At 35.1% G+C, this 14,523-nt stretch overlaps 1 protein-coding gene across 1 annotated transcript; it reads right to left on the bottom strand.

The window, feature by feature from the left end:
• Positions 1-3,557: 3,557 nt before the first annotated feature.
• Positions 3,558-4,523, bottom strand: LOC114633907 (olfactory receptor 7G2-like). The gene has a single exon (XM_028782501.1). It carries the CDS (start codon positions 4,506-4,508, stop codon positions 3,558-3,560), a length of 951 nt encoding a protein of 316 aa, XP_028638334.1. The 5' UTR covers positions 4,509-4,523.
• Positions 4,524-14,523: the final 10,000 nt, after the last annotated feature.

Here is a 14,523-nt window from a genome sequence, read left to right as displayed (position 1 = left end):
GACATAGTGTGAATATAGTGTATTCACATCCTGAAACCTGCAAATTTAAATGCCGAGGGACTGGTGAACATTTGTCAAATTTCTGTACGGTGTCAGTCAGCTTTTTCAAGAATGACTGGACACAAATGCATCCATATTCTAGGTCATAGAGTCTAATATGTACACAAATTCTTTTGAAAGAAGTGGAAATTAGTGGCTAAATATGATCTGAATAAAAGAGTAACCATAAATACAGGGTGTAAAACATACTCAAGATAGTACAAGCAGGAGATATTTTGCTGACCATGGATTTCTGTTTCAGGGCGATGCTTCATCAGTGCCATTTTTAAATTCTTTATTTTCTCCACTTCTTCTGAATATTGAGATGGCACACTGCAAGATCCAGGTAAATTTTCTGTATTTTAGGAAAAGCCTCTACCCACTCTAAAATGTACACATCATAACCATAAAGTATCAGGATACCATACTGGGTTGAATGTCCACTTATAGATTGATAGAACCCATGTTTTTGTGCCACTATGGAACTCTTATGTTCCTTCTTGCAATTGTTCCCAGCACAGTGAAAACTGGATTTTGTTCCTTGTTGGTTCAGTGTAAGTAACCTCGACACCAGTACATATTTTTGTAGCAATTCTTGTTGGGCAGTTTATTTACAGATGAATTGCTTCATTACTTGTGGTTGTAGGATGGAAGCTGTTATCTGGGGAATTATTTTTCTACCTATGGTATAAGTCTGCCCTCCTGATTTTAATTATCCTCTTGATAAGTTTTTATTTTTCTTTCTTTTGAATTATATGAGGGAGCTCTGGGAAGATAAAACATATATTTGTGGGAGATAATGGCTGGAAACCATGGGATTATGTCTTCACAGAGGGCAGCATTTTTGGGTGCCTCATCTGCAATTGGTATTTTGAATTTAGTAAAATTGCCTCTTTGTATGACCATGTCAGTGCCCATTGCTTGGCATAGCTTGGAAACATAGGCATCTTCTAGGAATTGATGTATTTATTCTCTGGCTTTAATTTCTTTAGAGTTGGAGGCAAGCAGTACCTCTTCTTTGTATATTATTGTCTTATATCTCTTCCTGTAATGAATTATTCCCATTCCTGTAGTCTTCGGTACTTATCTGTCAGTACTACCATATCTGAGTTGTTTTGTGGCTTCTTCTCTAAGTGCATCAGTAAAGAAAAATATATTTTATTTATTTTTTCTCCCAAAGCACTGGCTGGACTTTTCTCTTGTTCAAGCAAGTAAGTAATGTGATAACATAGCTGACATCTTCAATATGGAGAGGGTCTGACATTTGACTCTGGACACATTGCAACAGGTCTGTCAGAAATCTGGCCACTAGAATCTGTCTGACCTGATCATCCAGCCACAATTATGAAGCACAGCAACAAGGTTGATGCCACTGGAAGCCATTTGAGGAATGGGATCAGGTAGTTTTTCAACTGGTTAAACTTGAAAATTAAATCAGGTAGGGAGGAAGGATGAATGCAACAGAAGAAATGGAATCTGGTGGTAGCCAGTAGAGAGCCAGCATTGCATCAGGGTAGATTCCATTTAGGAGGACTCCCTGGGGACTCATGCTGTTGTTAGTTGGAGTGGGTAAGATAAATAACACTGAAGGGGTAGAATTAGATTGTAGCCAGTGGAAAAGCAACATCAAGAGAAAAGCTTCAATCTTCAAATTAGGTACTTGGAATGATTATTTGTGGTTTTCCATGCTTTTGTTAATAACCCCTATAAACTCATTGGTTTAGTATATTGAAATTTGGTTTAATCGGTATTTGGCCTTTATTTAGTTCCCTATCTGGGTTGAAGAGATTTTTTTTGCTTCTTCCTGGGAAAAGTTAACACAAATCTTCCCATTTATATCTATAGTGACTATTTTACTCAGAGAAGCCTCTTGGAAACAACCTTAGGGGCATATTGAGAGGTTTGTATTCTATGATAATCTAAATCATCATGTCAGATGAGCAGTCAAGATTTACCATTATTATTATTATTATTATTATTATTATTATTATTATTATTATTTTGGTTTTCTTCGAGACAGGGTTTATCTGTATAGCCCTGGCTGTCCTGGAAATCACTCTGTAGACCAGGCCAGCCTCGAACTCAGAAATCTACCTGCCTCTGCCTTCCAAGTGCTAGGATTAAAGGGATGCACCACCACTTCCCCACAATTTACCCTTACTTTTATACCTTACAGATTTCTATGCTTTATTCTTTTATTTACAAAGGCAAATATACACTCACTTGACTTTTATCAATGCTATCTATAAAGGACTTACATATAAATGTGTAACTTTTGTAAATGCTTGTGTCTTAACTACAGAATATGCATGTGATTCTTCTAAACTCCTTTTTATCCTATCCACTACTAGTTTTTTTTTTCCCCTCTAATGGCAGGAATTCTACTCAAGTTACTGTGCAAGCACATGGTCCACATATACAATATACTGAGTCAAAAAGAATTTGCTCAAGTCATCTCTTACTGCATATTCAATATGAAAATATGGACATCTGTCTTGGCCTTTTAGGCTTTACCTGATCAGGGTGGCATACCCAAAGAAACTCATCAGGGAAACTCCTGTAAACAGATCATGCTTTACTCAAGTCTTCATAGTTGATGTTAGAAAAGTTTTAAAAAGCCAGTTTCTCATTTTTACCTTCCTTGCAGCATCAATCTAGGATATACCTAAGAACTTCTCTGGGGAATAATGCCAGTTACTGAATGCTACAGAGGAGGACTCAATCCATGACTGACACTGTGGAACAGGTTTTCCAATCTGTGGGGCATAATGGAAATATGATTATCTTACTGTTGGTTTGTATAAATCAGAATAACAAATATCAACATTTACAATACAATCAAACAAACAAGAACAACTACCTACACAGAATACAATGAGAAATACAAGAAAGAAAAAAAAACAATCAAAAGTGCTTTCCAATTTCAAATGAAAAACATGTACTATATTTTTAAAATTTCTTAAAATAGAGATATTGTCGAGGCAAGTACTCTATGACTTTAAATCATATGAAGAAAAATTTACATTAATTTTGTGTGCAGTTTATATGAGTTAATGCCTACTATTCTGTAAAGTGATGGAATGATAGCAGCTTGTAAAAATTAATGGTAGTTTTAAAAATATGTTCTTGACAGTCTTGATCAAAAGCAAGCTATATGTGTTAAGTATTGAAATATCATTTTTACCACAAATTATAATAATATATTTTATGAAAACTTTAAAGATCAAATTAACTCTTTTAATATGCTTCAGTGCTATGTATCAATACATTTCTATTCCTGTGTCTAAGTCCATGTTTCATTCTAGGACATAGCCAAACAAATTGTTTTCAGATAACCAAATGAATTATTCAAACAGGAGATATTTAAAGAGCTCTACAAAATAAATAAAACTGAGAATATAGTCTTAGAATACATATCATTTGTAAATTTTACAACTTTAAAATAATAGAAAGGCAAGTGTTTGCTCTCATTAAGAATCGTCCCCCACACTGATTTAACTCAGAAAACCAAGTCCAAATTAAATGTCACACCAGAGAAAACATACTACCCTACTTATTTGCTTCCTCAAGGCTACTACCATGTCACTATTCCTCAAGCTATATATAAATGGATTCAACATTTGAGGGACCAATGTACACATCACATAAGCAACTGCAGTATTTGTGACTGAGGTAGTGAATGCAGAGCTGATGTAAACACCCAATGCTGTCCCATAGAACAAGGAAATAACTAAGAGGTGAGACCCACAGGTAGAAATTGCTTTATACTTTCCTTTCACTGAGGTCATTCTCAAAACAGAAGAAGCAATTTGAGTATAAGAGAAAATTATTCCAGAGATTGGAATGCCATTAAGTATGATTGTTGCAAGATATATCAGAATGTAGTTGACCAGGGTGTCAGAACAAGCTAGCTTGATGACTTGAGCAAGTTCACAGAAAAATAAGGGAATTTCTAGGTTTGTGCAGAAGGACAACCGTAACACTGTCAGACCAAGTAATCCACTGTTCACAAGACTAATGATTAGAGATAATAGAATTAGCAAACCACAGGTTTGAGGATTCATGATCATTGTGTAGTTCAGGGGATGACATATGGCAATGTAGCGGTCATATGCCATTACTGAAAGAAGACAGCTTTCCAAACTACCAAAAAGCAAGGTAAAGCAGATTTGTGTGAGACAGCCAGTATATGTGATGCTCTGATCCTGTGCATGAATGTTCACCAATGTCTTTGGAATGATGGTTGTACTTAAGCAGATGTCATTAAAAGATAGATTCGAGAGAAATAAGTACATGGGTGTGTGGAGATAGGAGTCAGAACTGACAGTTAGAATGATGAGCAGATTTCCCAATAGTGTGATCAAGTACATGGAAGTAAACATGCTGAAGATGAGGGGCTTCAGTGCTAGATCCTCTGTTACTCCCATGAGAAAGAATTCTGAAACTTCTGTTCGGTTTTTAGATTCCATTTTATGGGTGAATCTGATAGAAATATGGAGAGAAATCACATGTAATGGCAAAGAGCAGCGCATATGAAAATGTTAGAAATATAAGTCCATTCTCTATTATATTCCTTATAAACTATTAATATTATGTTGTTTATTCAATGATTAAAAACATATTCCAGATATTATTGATATATAATCAATGTTGAGAAAATATTCATTCATGAAAAATCTTTCTCCTTGGTTTTAAAATGTCATTAATGTTTATAATGATTTCCCTTTCTAGTTGCTCTCTCTCTATTCTCCTTCACACTTGTTTTTATTTTGTTTCATTTATTAATTTTCTTAAATTAACTTGATTTTGTGAATTGTTCTCTGCACTAGGTTTCAACATTATAGAATAATACAGATTTTAAATGAAAAAATATCCAATAACATATTATTAAGAAGGAAAGGTAAAATGTCATAAAATCTTAATTTTAAAATATTTATCAAATATTGGAATGCTTCTCAGAAATGATGCTGTCGTGCCTATCTATTCTTTCATGTATTCATCCCATTTACCCTGTAACACATTTAGAAAATCTAAGACTTTCTTGTTAATATGACAGAAATAGACAGTGTTTGGAAGAGGTGGAGTCATAATATTTCTTATATGAGTGCACAGTTGGTTTTTTAATCAATATCACACACAATCAATATTCTTGATTTATAACTAAGAATTGCAAATTATATATGTAATTTTAAAGATTATACTGAGAAAACTATAGCCTTTTCATTTAAGACAGCCCAGGTTCATCATTAAATTGAGTTTGACAGTAGAAATATTTCTTCCAGTTTGATCTGAACAATGATTAGAAAATTAAATATACATACATACATACACACACACACACACACACACACACACACACACACACACACACACAGACACATTAGACTACCCATAAACATGCAACTATCACTTTTAGAAATTAAGTTTAGGAGAAATTAGTAATGTTACTACCAGATTATCTGTTAGGCTACATGAAAATCTTCCCATAAGTTAAGGGAATATATGGCATTTCAGTTTTAAGAAGAATGCAGGAAGATAAAGGATGGAATAAAGAGTATACTATAGATCTTTAAATAGGAGATTAAAGTATTGAAATTCTATAGTCTTTAGGAAATATAAACCTTCTAGATAATAGTTAAATATTATATTAACCACACAATCAAGTCTACTTAAATGACAACCACTGTGCTAATATAGTGTCCACCATATAGCCGTGGATGCTAGCTTTATGGAGAAACAAAGAGATTACAAGATATACTATGTAATATAACATTTGACTTATAAAATCTCAATATACTCCATAGTCAAGAATATTGCTTGTGAATGAAGGAAATCATTGCTGGGAGAAACCTACCTGTGCAGTAGGGAATTCATGCTTGTAATTGTTTCTTACTTTATCAGTTAAAATTATAAAATGTTAATCAATTATATTTAAATTATTCTGAAACATACAATGAGAATACAACATAAGAAAAACTGAATAAAATAAAATGACATATGTCAATTCTAATTGTTTATTATTCTCACACTGTCATTTTGTAAAGGTTTTATTTTTGTTTTTATTTTATTTCTTACCAGGAATGCAAGTCACTATAAAGTCATCAGAATTAAGTAATGTATTTGGAGATGTGAGGACAGTAGACAAAAATGGAACATTGCTATGTAGATTATTGTAAACAGAGATATGTTCAAAAGCAGAAAATATCTTTAAGAATTATGGTCTAAGTTTACAATTAACATATAGAAATTAACATGAATTTAAACATAAGTAAATAACAGATGATACCTAATGTAGGTAGGTAATCATACCTAATGTTACTACCTACACTTTAACTAATGGACTTCATGTGATGTGCTGACAGCAAAACACAACTATACTTATTGACTTACTTGGATATTGAAGTTGGAAGATTTGTCATCATAAAAGGTAGATAGTCTGAGTCCTTTCTCCTTTTTCAGGTAGGAGCCTTTCTAGGAGGACTCATAGGTGTCTGTTTCTGACTCTGGCAGGTGTGTGGCAGGAGGCTTCCACAGGCTGAAGTCTATAGTCTCTTCATCTCCAGGGACCAAATTTCCAAATGTCTTCATTAGACCCATTATATTACTTTGTTTCTGATCCCAGAAGCACATGTCCTTAAAGACTATGAATAAAATAAGTTCAAAAAGCCTGTCTCTCAGCTTCTAGAAGTTTCATTGTATTTATTGCACCAGTTTTTGTATTCTATCAACCAATAACTATTTCAAATACCTTGCATGTCTGACACATATTATCTCACTAATCCATTAAAATATTTCTTAATTATTACCAAAATGTCACTACATATTTAAAGCTATCAGAATATTTTATTTCTATTTTATCAATAAAACATGGCCTAGGTATGTGGGTATCAGAGATATAATTACAAACAATGTTTGTCATCAATGAGTTATATTTGAGAAAAATATTTTCTCTGAAAATCCTTTTAAGTTTTCTTTGTTGAGTGGTGGCTTCAGAAAATACAACTAAATTTGTTTGCATTATAATTTTTACTTTTGTATGTAATTTGAATATTTGTGACAAAATCTTCTGTAAACAAACTTTTTGACTCTCATGTAGCCAAAGGTAAAATTGAATTCATCTCTCAATTCTACTTTTCAAGTGTAGGTTAATAGCTATGTACCATATATCCATCGTCAAAGTTTAAAAGTATTGCTTTCAATGAGATCTTATCTAATTCAGTGTCTATTTTTCTTAACATGATGGCATTATTATTTGAAAACATAATCTTAATTACAATTATTTCATATATTCTGCATGATTTTTGCCAGGGCATAAACAATAAATTGTATACATTGTAAAAGTTTATAAAACATACTATAAAAGTTGAAAAGTTACTAGTCAATTACATCATAGTGAATGATAGTTCAACAATTGTGTTCTGCATAGCTGTAGTTGGTGGTTTACAAATCCCAGTAGCTGAATAATTTAGGGATTGGGATGGCTCAGCATTTCTAATCTGGTGTTGAAAGACTGATATACTTGGAGATTTATAAATTATCAGTTTCTAAGTGAAAGCAGAAAATAAAAACCTGGAGTCTGACATGAGTGGAGAATGACAGCAGTGATGGACAAACTTACTCAGAATAGTCTAACATTAAAAACACAATGAAATTGGAATTTAAATCAAGTCATACATATATCATTGCATAGAGTCAAATTTTTAGTAATTTGATAATAATGTCTTCCGAACTAAGAAGAAACAATGGAACATGAATGTGTCATACATATGTATTGCATAGAAGAAAATAATTGAACCTATATGTAATGTGATTTACCAGAAATCATTGATTTAAGTAAATGGTATCTTTTAAATTTTTATTAATTATTGCACTCATTTACATTCCAGTTACTGCCCCCCCCCATTTTCTCTCACAGAATTCCTCCTTACATTCCTCTTCCCCTTGCCTCTGAGAGGGTGCTCCACCCTACTAGACCTCCTCCTTCTCTGGGGCTTCAGGTGTCTTGAGGATTAAGCCCGTCATCTCACACTGAAGCCAAACCAACAGACTTCTGCTGTGTATATGCCATGGGCTTCAGACAGGCCTTTGTAAGCTCCTGGTTGGTGGTTCAGTCTCTGGGAACTCCCTTGGGTCTGCATTAGTTGAGACAGCTGATCTTTCTATGTGGTCGCTCTCCCCTTTAGCTTTGTCAGTCCTTCTAATTCAACCACAGGGGTCCCCGACTTCAGATCAGTGGCAGGGGATATATGTCTGAATCTGTTTCAGTCAGCTGTTGTTAAGACCTATCAGAGGACAGCCATGCCAGGCCCTTGTCTATAAACACATCATAGAATCAGTAATACTGTCAAACCTTTATGCACCCTGTCGAGATGGATCCCAAGTTGAGCCAGTTATTGGACTGCCTTTCCTTTAGTCTCTTCTGCAGTTTGTCCCTGCTGCTCTATTAGACAGTAACTACTCTGGGTCAGATATTTTCAATGTGGTTTAGTAACTCTGTCCCCCTTCCCCATTGAGTCCCTGTCTATCTAATGGAGGTGAACTCTTTGATTTCCCTCTCCCCATTGTTGGGCATTTTAGCTAAGGTCAACCCTTTTGAGCCTTAAGAGTCTCTTACCACTCAGGTCTCTGATACTTTCTAGAGGATCTCCCATCACCCACCCACAAAGCTACATATTCCCATTCATTCTCCTGGTCCCCTGCACTTATCTCCTGGCCTCCCCATCCCTGACCCTGCTCCCCCTTTTCCCACCTACTTCCTTCTCTCACTCAAATTCCTCTCTCCATCTGCTTCCAGTGATTATTTTGTTCCCCATTCTATGTGGAATTGAAGCATCTTCACTTGGGACTTTTTGCTTGTTACGCTTCTTATGGTCTGTGAGTTGTGTTCTAAGTATTCTGTACATTTTGACTAATATCCACTTATCAGTGAGTAGATACCATGCATGTCCTTCTGGTTCTGAGTTATCTCATTTAGGATATTTTCTAGTTCCATTTATTTGCCTGAAAAATTCATGATATCCTAGTTTTTTTTTTACATGAATGTTGTTTATTAAAACAAAGTATGAGATCTCATTATAGCATTTTAAATCCTTATTTTATTTATTTACATTTCAAATGTTATTCCCCTTCCCCACTTCCCCTTCGCAAACCTCCTATCCCATCCCCAGTAGACCTAGAAACTGCAGTACAGCCAGGGACAGGATCCTTCCAGTTTCCACCTGTGCTCCTGAAGCTGACTCTGTGCAGAAGCTCTCTGTAACCCAATCCCTTCCAGAGAAAACTTTTCTTTAAGAGTGTTTACACACCCAAACACACAAGCTTAAAGGCTCACAGGCTCATAGGCTTATAGGGTATCCTAGTTGTAAATAGTTGAATAATATTACATTGTGTAAATGAACCATATTTTCTGTATTCATTCTTTGGTTGAGGGACACCTGGGTTGTTTCCAGCTTCTAGCTATTAGAAATAAGGCTGTTACAAATACAGTGGAGAATATGTTCTTATAGTGTGGTGGGGGATCTTTTTGGTATATGCCCAAGAGTTGTATAGCTGGATCTTCAGGTAGAACTATTTCCAATTTTCTGAGGAACCTCTAGATTGATTTCCAGAGTGGTTGCTCTAGTATGCAATCCCACCAGAAATGGAGGACCTTTCCTCTTTCTCCACATCCTTGCCAGAGTTTGCTACCACATGAATTTTTGACCTTATCCATTTTTTTTGTTGTTGTGAAGTAGAACCCTAACGATGTTTTGATTTGCATTTTTCTGATGACTAAGGACTTTGGATATTTCTTATGTGCTTCCTGGCCATTCAAAATTCTTCTGCTGTGAATTCTCTGTTTAGGTCTGTACCCCATTTTTAAGCTGGGTTATTTGGTTTTCTGGAGGTTAAATTCTTGTGTTCTTTATATATTTTGGATACTAGCCCTCTATCAGATGTAGGGCTATTGAAGATTTTTCAGTCTGTAGGTTGCCAATTTGTCCTATTAAAGGTATCTTTTGACTTTTAGAAGCTTTTCAGTTTCATGAGGTTCCATTTTTCAATTGTTGATTTTAGAACCTAAGCCACTAGTGTTCTGTTCAGAAAATTTCCTACTGTGCCAATGAGTTCAAGGCTCTTTTTCCCTTTCTCTTCTCTTAGATTCAGTGTATCTGGTTTTATGTTGAGGCTCTTGATCCACTTGGACTTAAACTTTGTACAAGTTGATAAATATTGATTAAAAGTCAGAAGTTAGACCAGCACCATTTCCTGAAGATGCATTTTTTTCACCTTTTTTGGCTTCTTTTTCAAAGATCAAATATCTTTTTAATGTGGGTTTACTGGGTCCTCAGTTCTATTCCACTGATTGACCTGTCTGTCTCTGTACCAATACCATGCAGTTTTTATCACTATTGCTTTATAGTACAGCTTAAGGTCAGGGATGGTGATTCCCCTGGAATTTCTTTTATTGCTGAGAACTGTTTTGGACATCCTGTGTTTCGTGTTTTTGAATATGAAGTTGAGAATTGCTCTTTCCAAGACTTGGAAGAATTCTGTTGGAATTTTGATGGAGATTGCATTGCATCTGTAGATTGCTTTTGGTAAGATGGCCATTTTTACTATGTTAATCCTACCTGTTGATGAGTTTGGGAGACCTGTGGAGTTTTTGAGGTCTTATTTGATTATTTCAGGGATTTGAAGTTCTTGTCATGCAGATTTTGCTTGCTTTATTAGAATTTCATTAAGAATTTCATTTATATTAATAATATAAATAATTTTATATTATTTATGGGTATTGCAAAAGTTGCTTTTTCCCTAATTTATTTCTCAGTCTATGTGTCATTTCTATAAAGGAAGACTACTGATTTGTTTTGGTTAATTTCATACCCTGCCACTTTGCTGAAGTTGTTTATCAGCTGTTGGAGTTCTCTAGTGGAATTTTGGGCATGGCTTGTATATACTCTCATTTAATCAACAAATGGTAATACTTTGATATCTTCCTTTCCAATTTGTATCCCCTTGATCTTCCTCTTCTTTGCAATTCTTTAACTAGAACTTCAAATGTTTTATTGACTAGAGAGTAAGATAATGTGTAGCCTTGTCTTGTCCCTGATTTTAATGGGATTGCTTCAAGTTTCTCTCCTTTTAATTTGATGTTGGATGTTGGTTTGCTGTATATTGGTTTTAATATGTTTAGGTATGTGCCCTGAATTCCTGATTTACCAAGACTTTTAACAAGAAGGGGTATTGTATGTATGTTGTTGTAGGCTCATCCTGGTATCTGTTTAGAAAATTATTCACTTCATCTAGATTTTCCAGTTTTGTTGAGTATAGGCAGTAAGTTCTAAAGATTTTTTGAATTTTCTCAGTTTCAGTTGTTATGTTTCCTTTTTCATTTATGACAGTATTAATTTTGATACTCACTTAGTGCCCTTTATTTAGTTAGGTTAAGTTTGTGTATGCTATATATTCACTTTTGTTGAGTTGCATAAAGTCTTTTTATTTCTTTCCTGATGAAGTTATCATTGAGCAGAGAGTTGTTCAGTTTCCATGAGTATGCAGACATTCTGTTGTTTTTGTTTTTATTGCTATCTAGCCTTCGTCTGTGGTGATTTGATAGAATGCATGGTATTAGTTCCATCTTCATGTATATGTTGAAGCTTGTTTTGTGTGTGATTAAATGTTCAATTTTGGAGAAGGTTCCATGAGGTGTTGAGAAGGTTATATTCTCTTGTTTCTGTAGATTTCTGTTAAAACCATTTGGTTCATAACTTCTGTTAGGTTCACTGTGTGTCTGTTTAGTTTCTGTTTCAATGACACATCTGCCAGTGAGAAAGGGGTGCTGAAGATTCCCAGTATCATTGGGTGAGGTTCAGTGTATGTGTTGAGCTTTAGAAAAGTTTCCTTTACAAAAGTAGGTGACCCTGCATTTAGTGCATAGATGTTCAGAATTAATACTCATGGTGGATTTTTCTTTTGATGAATATGAAGTATCCTTCCCAATCTCATTTGGTAACTTTGGGTTGAAAGCCTATTTTATTGGATATTAAAATGGAAAATCCAACTTGCTTCCTGATATTACTTGCTTGGAAAACTGTTCTTCCATCCTTTTGCCTCTGAGGTAGTGTCTGTCTTTGTCACTGTGGTATGTTTCTTGTATCAAGCAAATTGTGAGACCCAGTCTGCTAGCCTGTTATCTTTTTGTTGGGAAATTGAGTACATTGTTGTTCAGAGATATTAAAGACAAATTGTTGCTATTTCCTGTTATTTTTGCTGCTGGAGGTGGTATCATAGGTGGTGTTATCATAGGTTGCTGGAGGTGATATCATAGTCTTTTAGGTTTGTTTTAAAATGTTTAATTTCTTCTGTTTCTTTGGTGTAGATTCCTTCCTTGTGTTGGAGAATTCCTTCCAGTATCTTCTGTCAGGCTGGATTAATAGATATATATTGTTTAAAGTTGATTTTGTCATCATGTATCTTGGTTTGTCCATCTATGGTTATTGAGTATTTTGCTCTGTGTAATACCCTGGGCTGGCATTTGTGTTCTCTTAGGTTCTGTAAGACATCTGTCTCAGATATTTTTGCTTTTTAATGACTGTTGAGAAACCTGATGTAATTCTGATAGTGCTGGCTTTATATATTCTTGGCCTTTTTCCCTTACATCTCTTAATATCTTCTCTTAGTTGTTTGCATTTAGTGTTGTGAATAATATGTGATGAAAGAATTTTCATTTCTATTCCAATCTATTAGCTGTTCCATAGAATTCTTGTACATTTATGGACATCTCTTACTTTAGATTAGGGACATTTTCTTCTATGATATTGCTGAAGGTATTTTCTGACCCTTTGAGCTGGCATTCTTCAAAATCTTCTCTTCCTATTATTCTTAAGTTTTACCTTTTCATTGAGTCTGCATTTCCTGGATGTTTTGGGTTAGGAGATTTTTTACACTTTCTATTTTCTTTGACTGATGTGTCAATATTTTCTATGGCATTTTCTACATCTGAGATTCTTTCTGCTATTTCTTGTATTCTGTTGGTGATGATTGCCTCTGTAGCTTCTGATCTGTTTCCTAAGTTGTCTATCTTTAGGATTTCCTCCTTTTGTGTTTTCTTCATTATTTCTATTTTCATTTTCACATCTTAGACTCTTTTGTTCACTTCCTTCACCTGCTTGATTATATTTTCCTGTATTTCTTTAAGGGATTTATTTGTTTTTGTTGGTGTGGGGGGGACTTCTACCTTTATTCCTGTATTTTTTAAAGGGAGTTATTTATACCCTCCTTAAAGGCCTCTATCATTTTCATGAGATAGGATTTAGTTTTTTATCTTGCTTTTCAAACTTTTTAGGGTATCCAGGGCTTGCTCTGGTGGGACAACTGGGTTCCGATGGTGCTGAATTGCATTGGGTTCCGTAGCTTATGATCCTGCACTTCCCTTTGGTCATCTGGTAATCTCTGGTATTAGCTGGACTGGGTGTGTCTGATTGGAGCAGACCACCTTGGAGGCAGGTAGAACTCTGTGATTAGGTTAGGGTTGGTCTCCATGGAGGCTGGCAGCACTGTTTCTGGTTAAAATGGGCCTCCCGTGTCTCTGTTTAGAGCAGGTCTCCTGTGTCCCTGATTACTGCAGAACTCCTGAGAAACAGGCAGGCTGTGTCCCTGATTACTGCAGACTTCCTGAGAGGCAGACAGGCTGTAGAGTATGGGAAGTTATCAGTCCTGGTGATCTGGCCCAGGTGGCAATGTGGACCAGAAGAAATGTGGAGCTCTGCAGGTCAGGTAGGTGCCATGCAGCTGGGCTCTGTGGGTGTCCCAGCTAATGTGGGCATTCTCACCTGTGTGGTTACTAAGGATCTCCTGGGAGCCATGTGTGCTATAACGTGGTGTTGTCTGGTATCAGACCACTGATCTGGCCCAGGGGGTAGGGGAGCAAACATAAATGGTAGTTTAAACCTTCTATGTTATAAATAAGTGTGAATATTAAAAAAAATACCATAACTATTTATAGTTTCTCCCATTGAGGAAACATTTTGATGTTACTTATCCAAATACTTGAAAGTTTTAATTATATTCCATACCTAGTGGTTATCTCTGAAAGCATATTCACACAATCAAGAATAAATAGATTTAACATTTTATTTATATATTTACATGTGTGTATACAGCAAGAAAACTACATGACTTCTAAATGCCAATAAAGGTGAGGTTCACAAGTGGAAAAAATGTGTATTTGTTCTCCAATGGCCACATAACACATATTACATGACATATAGTTTCCTATCCTGTTTGAATCATAGACATTGATAAAAATATATACATACAAGCAATAGTAACTTGACTTATCAAGCTTTGAAAATGTATTTTTTATGCACATATTCCTGTAACATTAGTAATTTTGGAGGTCTTTTGGAGTTCATGAACATTTTAGTACAACATTTTGATGTGTTGGGCTGTAACTCCAAGGTCTCCAGGACCTACCCAGAGGGAATTAATACTGGGAATATC

The sequence above is a fragment of the Grammomys surdaster genome, unplaced genomic scaffold (assembly GCF_004785775.1).
Source record: "Grammomys surdaster isolate TR1022 unplaced genomic scaffold, NIH_TR_1.0 796, whole genome shotgun sequence".
NCBI classification, from domain to species: Eukaryota; Metazoa; Chordata; class Mammalia; order Rodentia; family Muridae; genus Grammomys; species Grammomys surdaster.
Note: the sequence above shows the minus strand (reverse complement) of the source record. Positions and strands in the feature narration are given on the sequence as shown.

Bases quoted from the DNA above. Each gene is read 5' to 3' on its own strand.
- LOC114633907 (XM_028782501.1), bottom strand. From the start codon at position 4,508: ATGGAATCTAAAAACCGAACAGAAGTTTCAGAATTCTTTCTCATGGGA.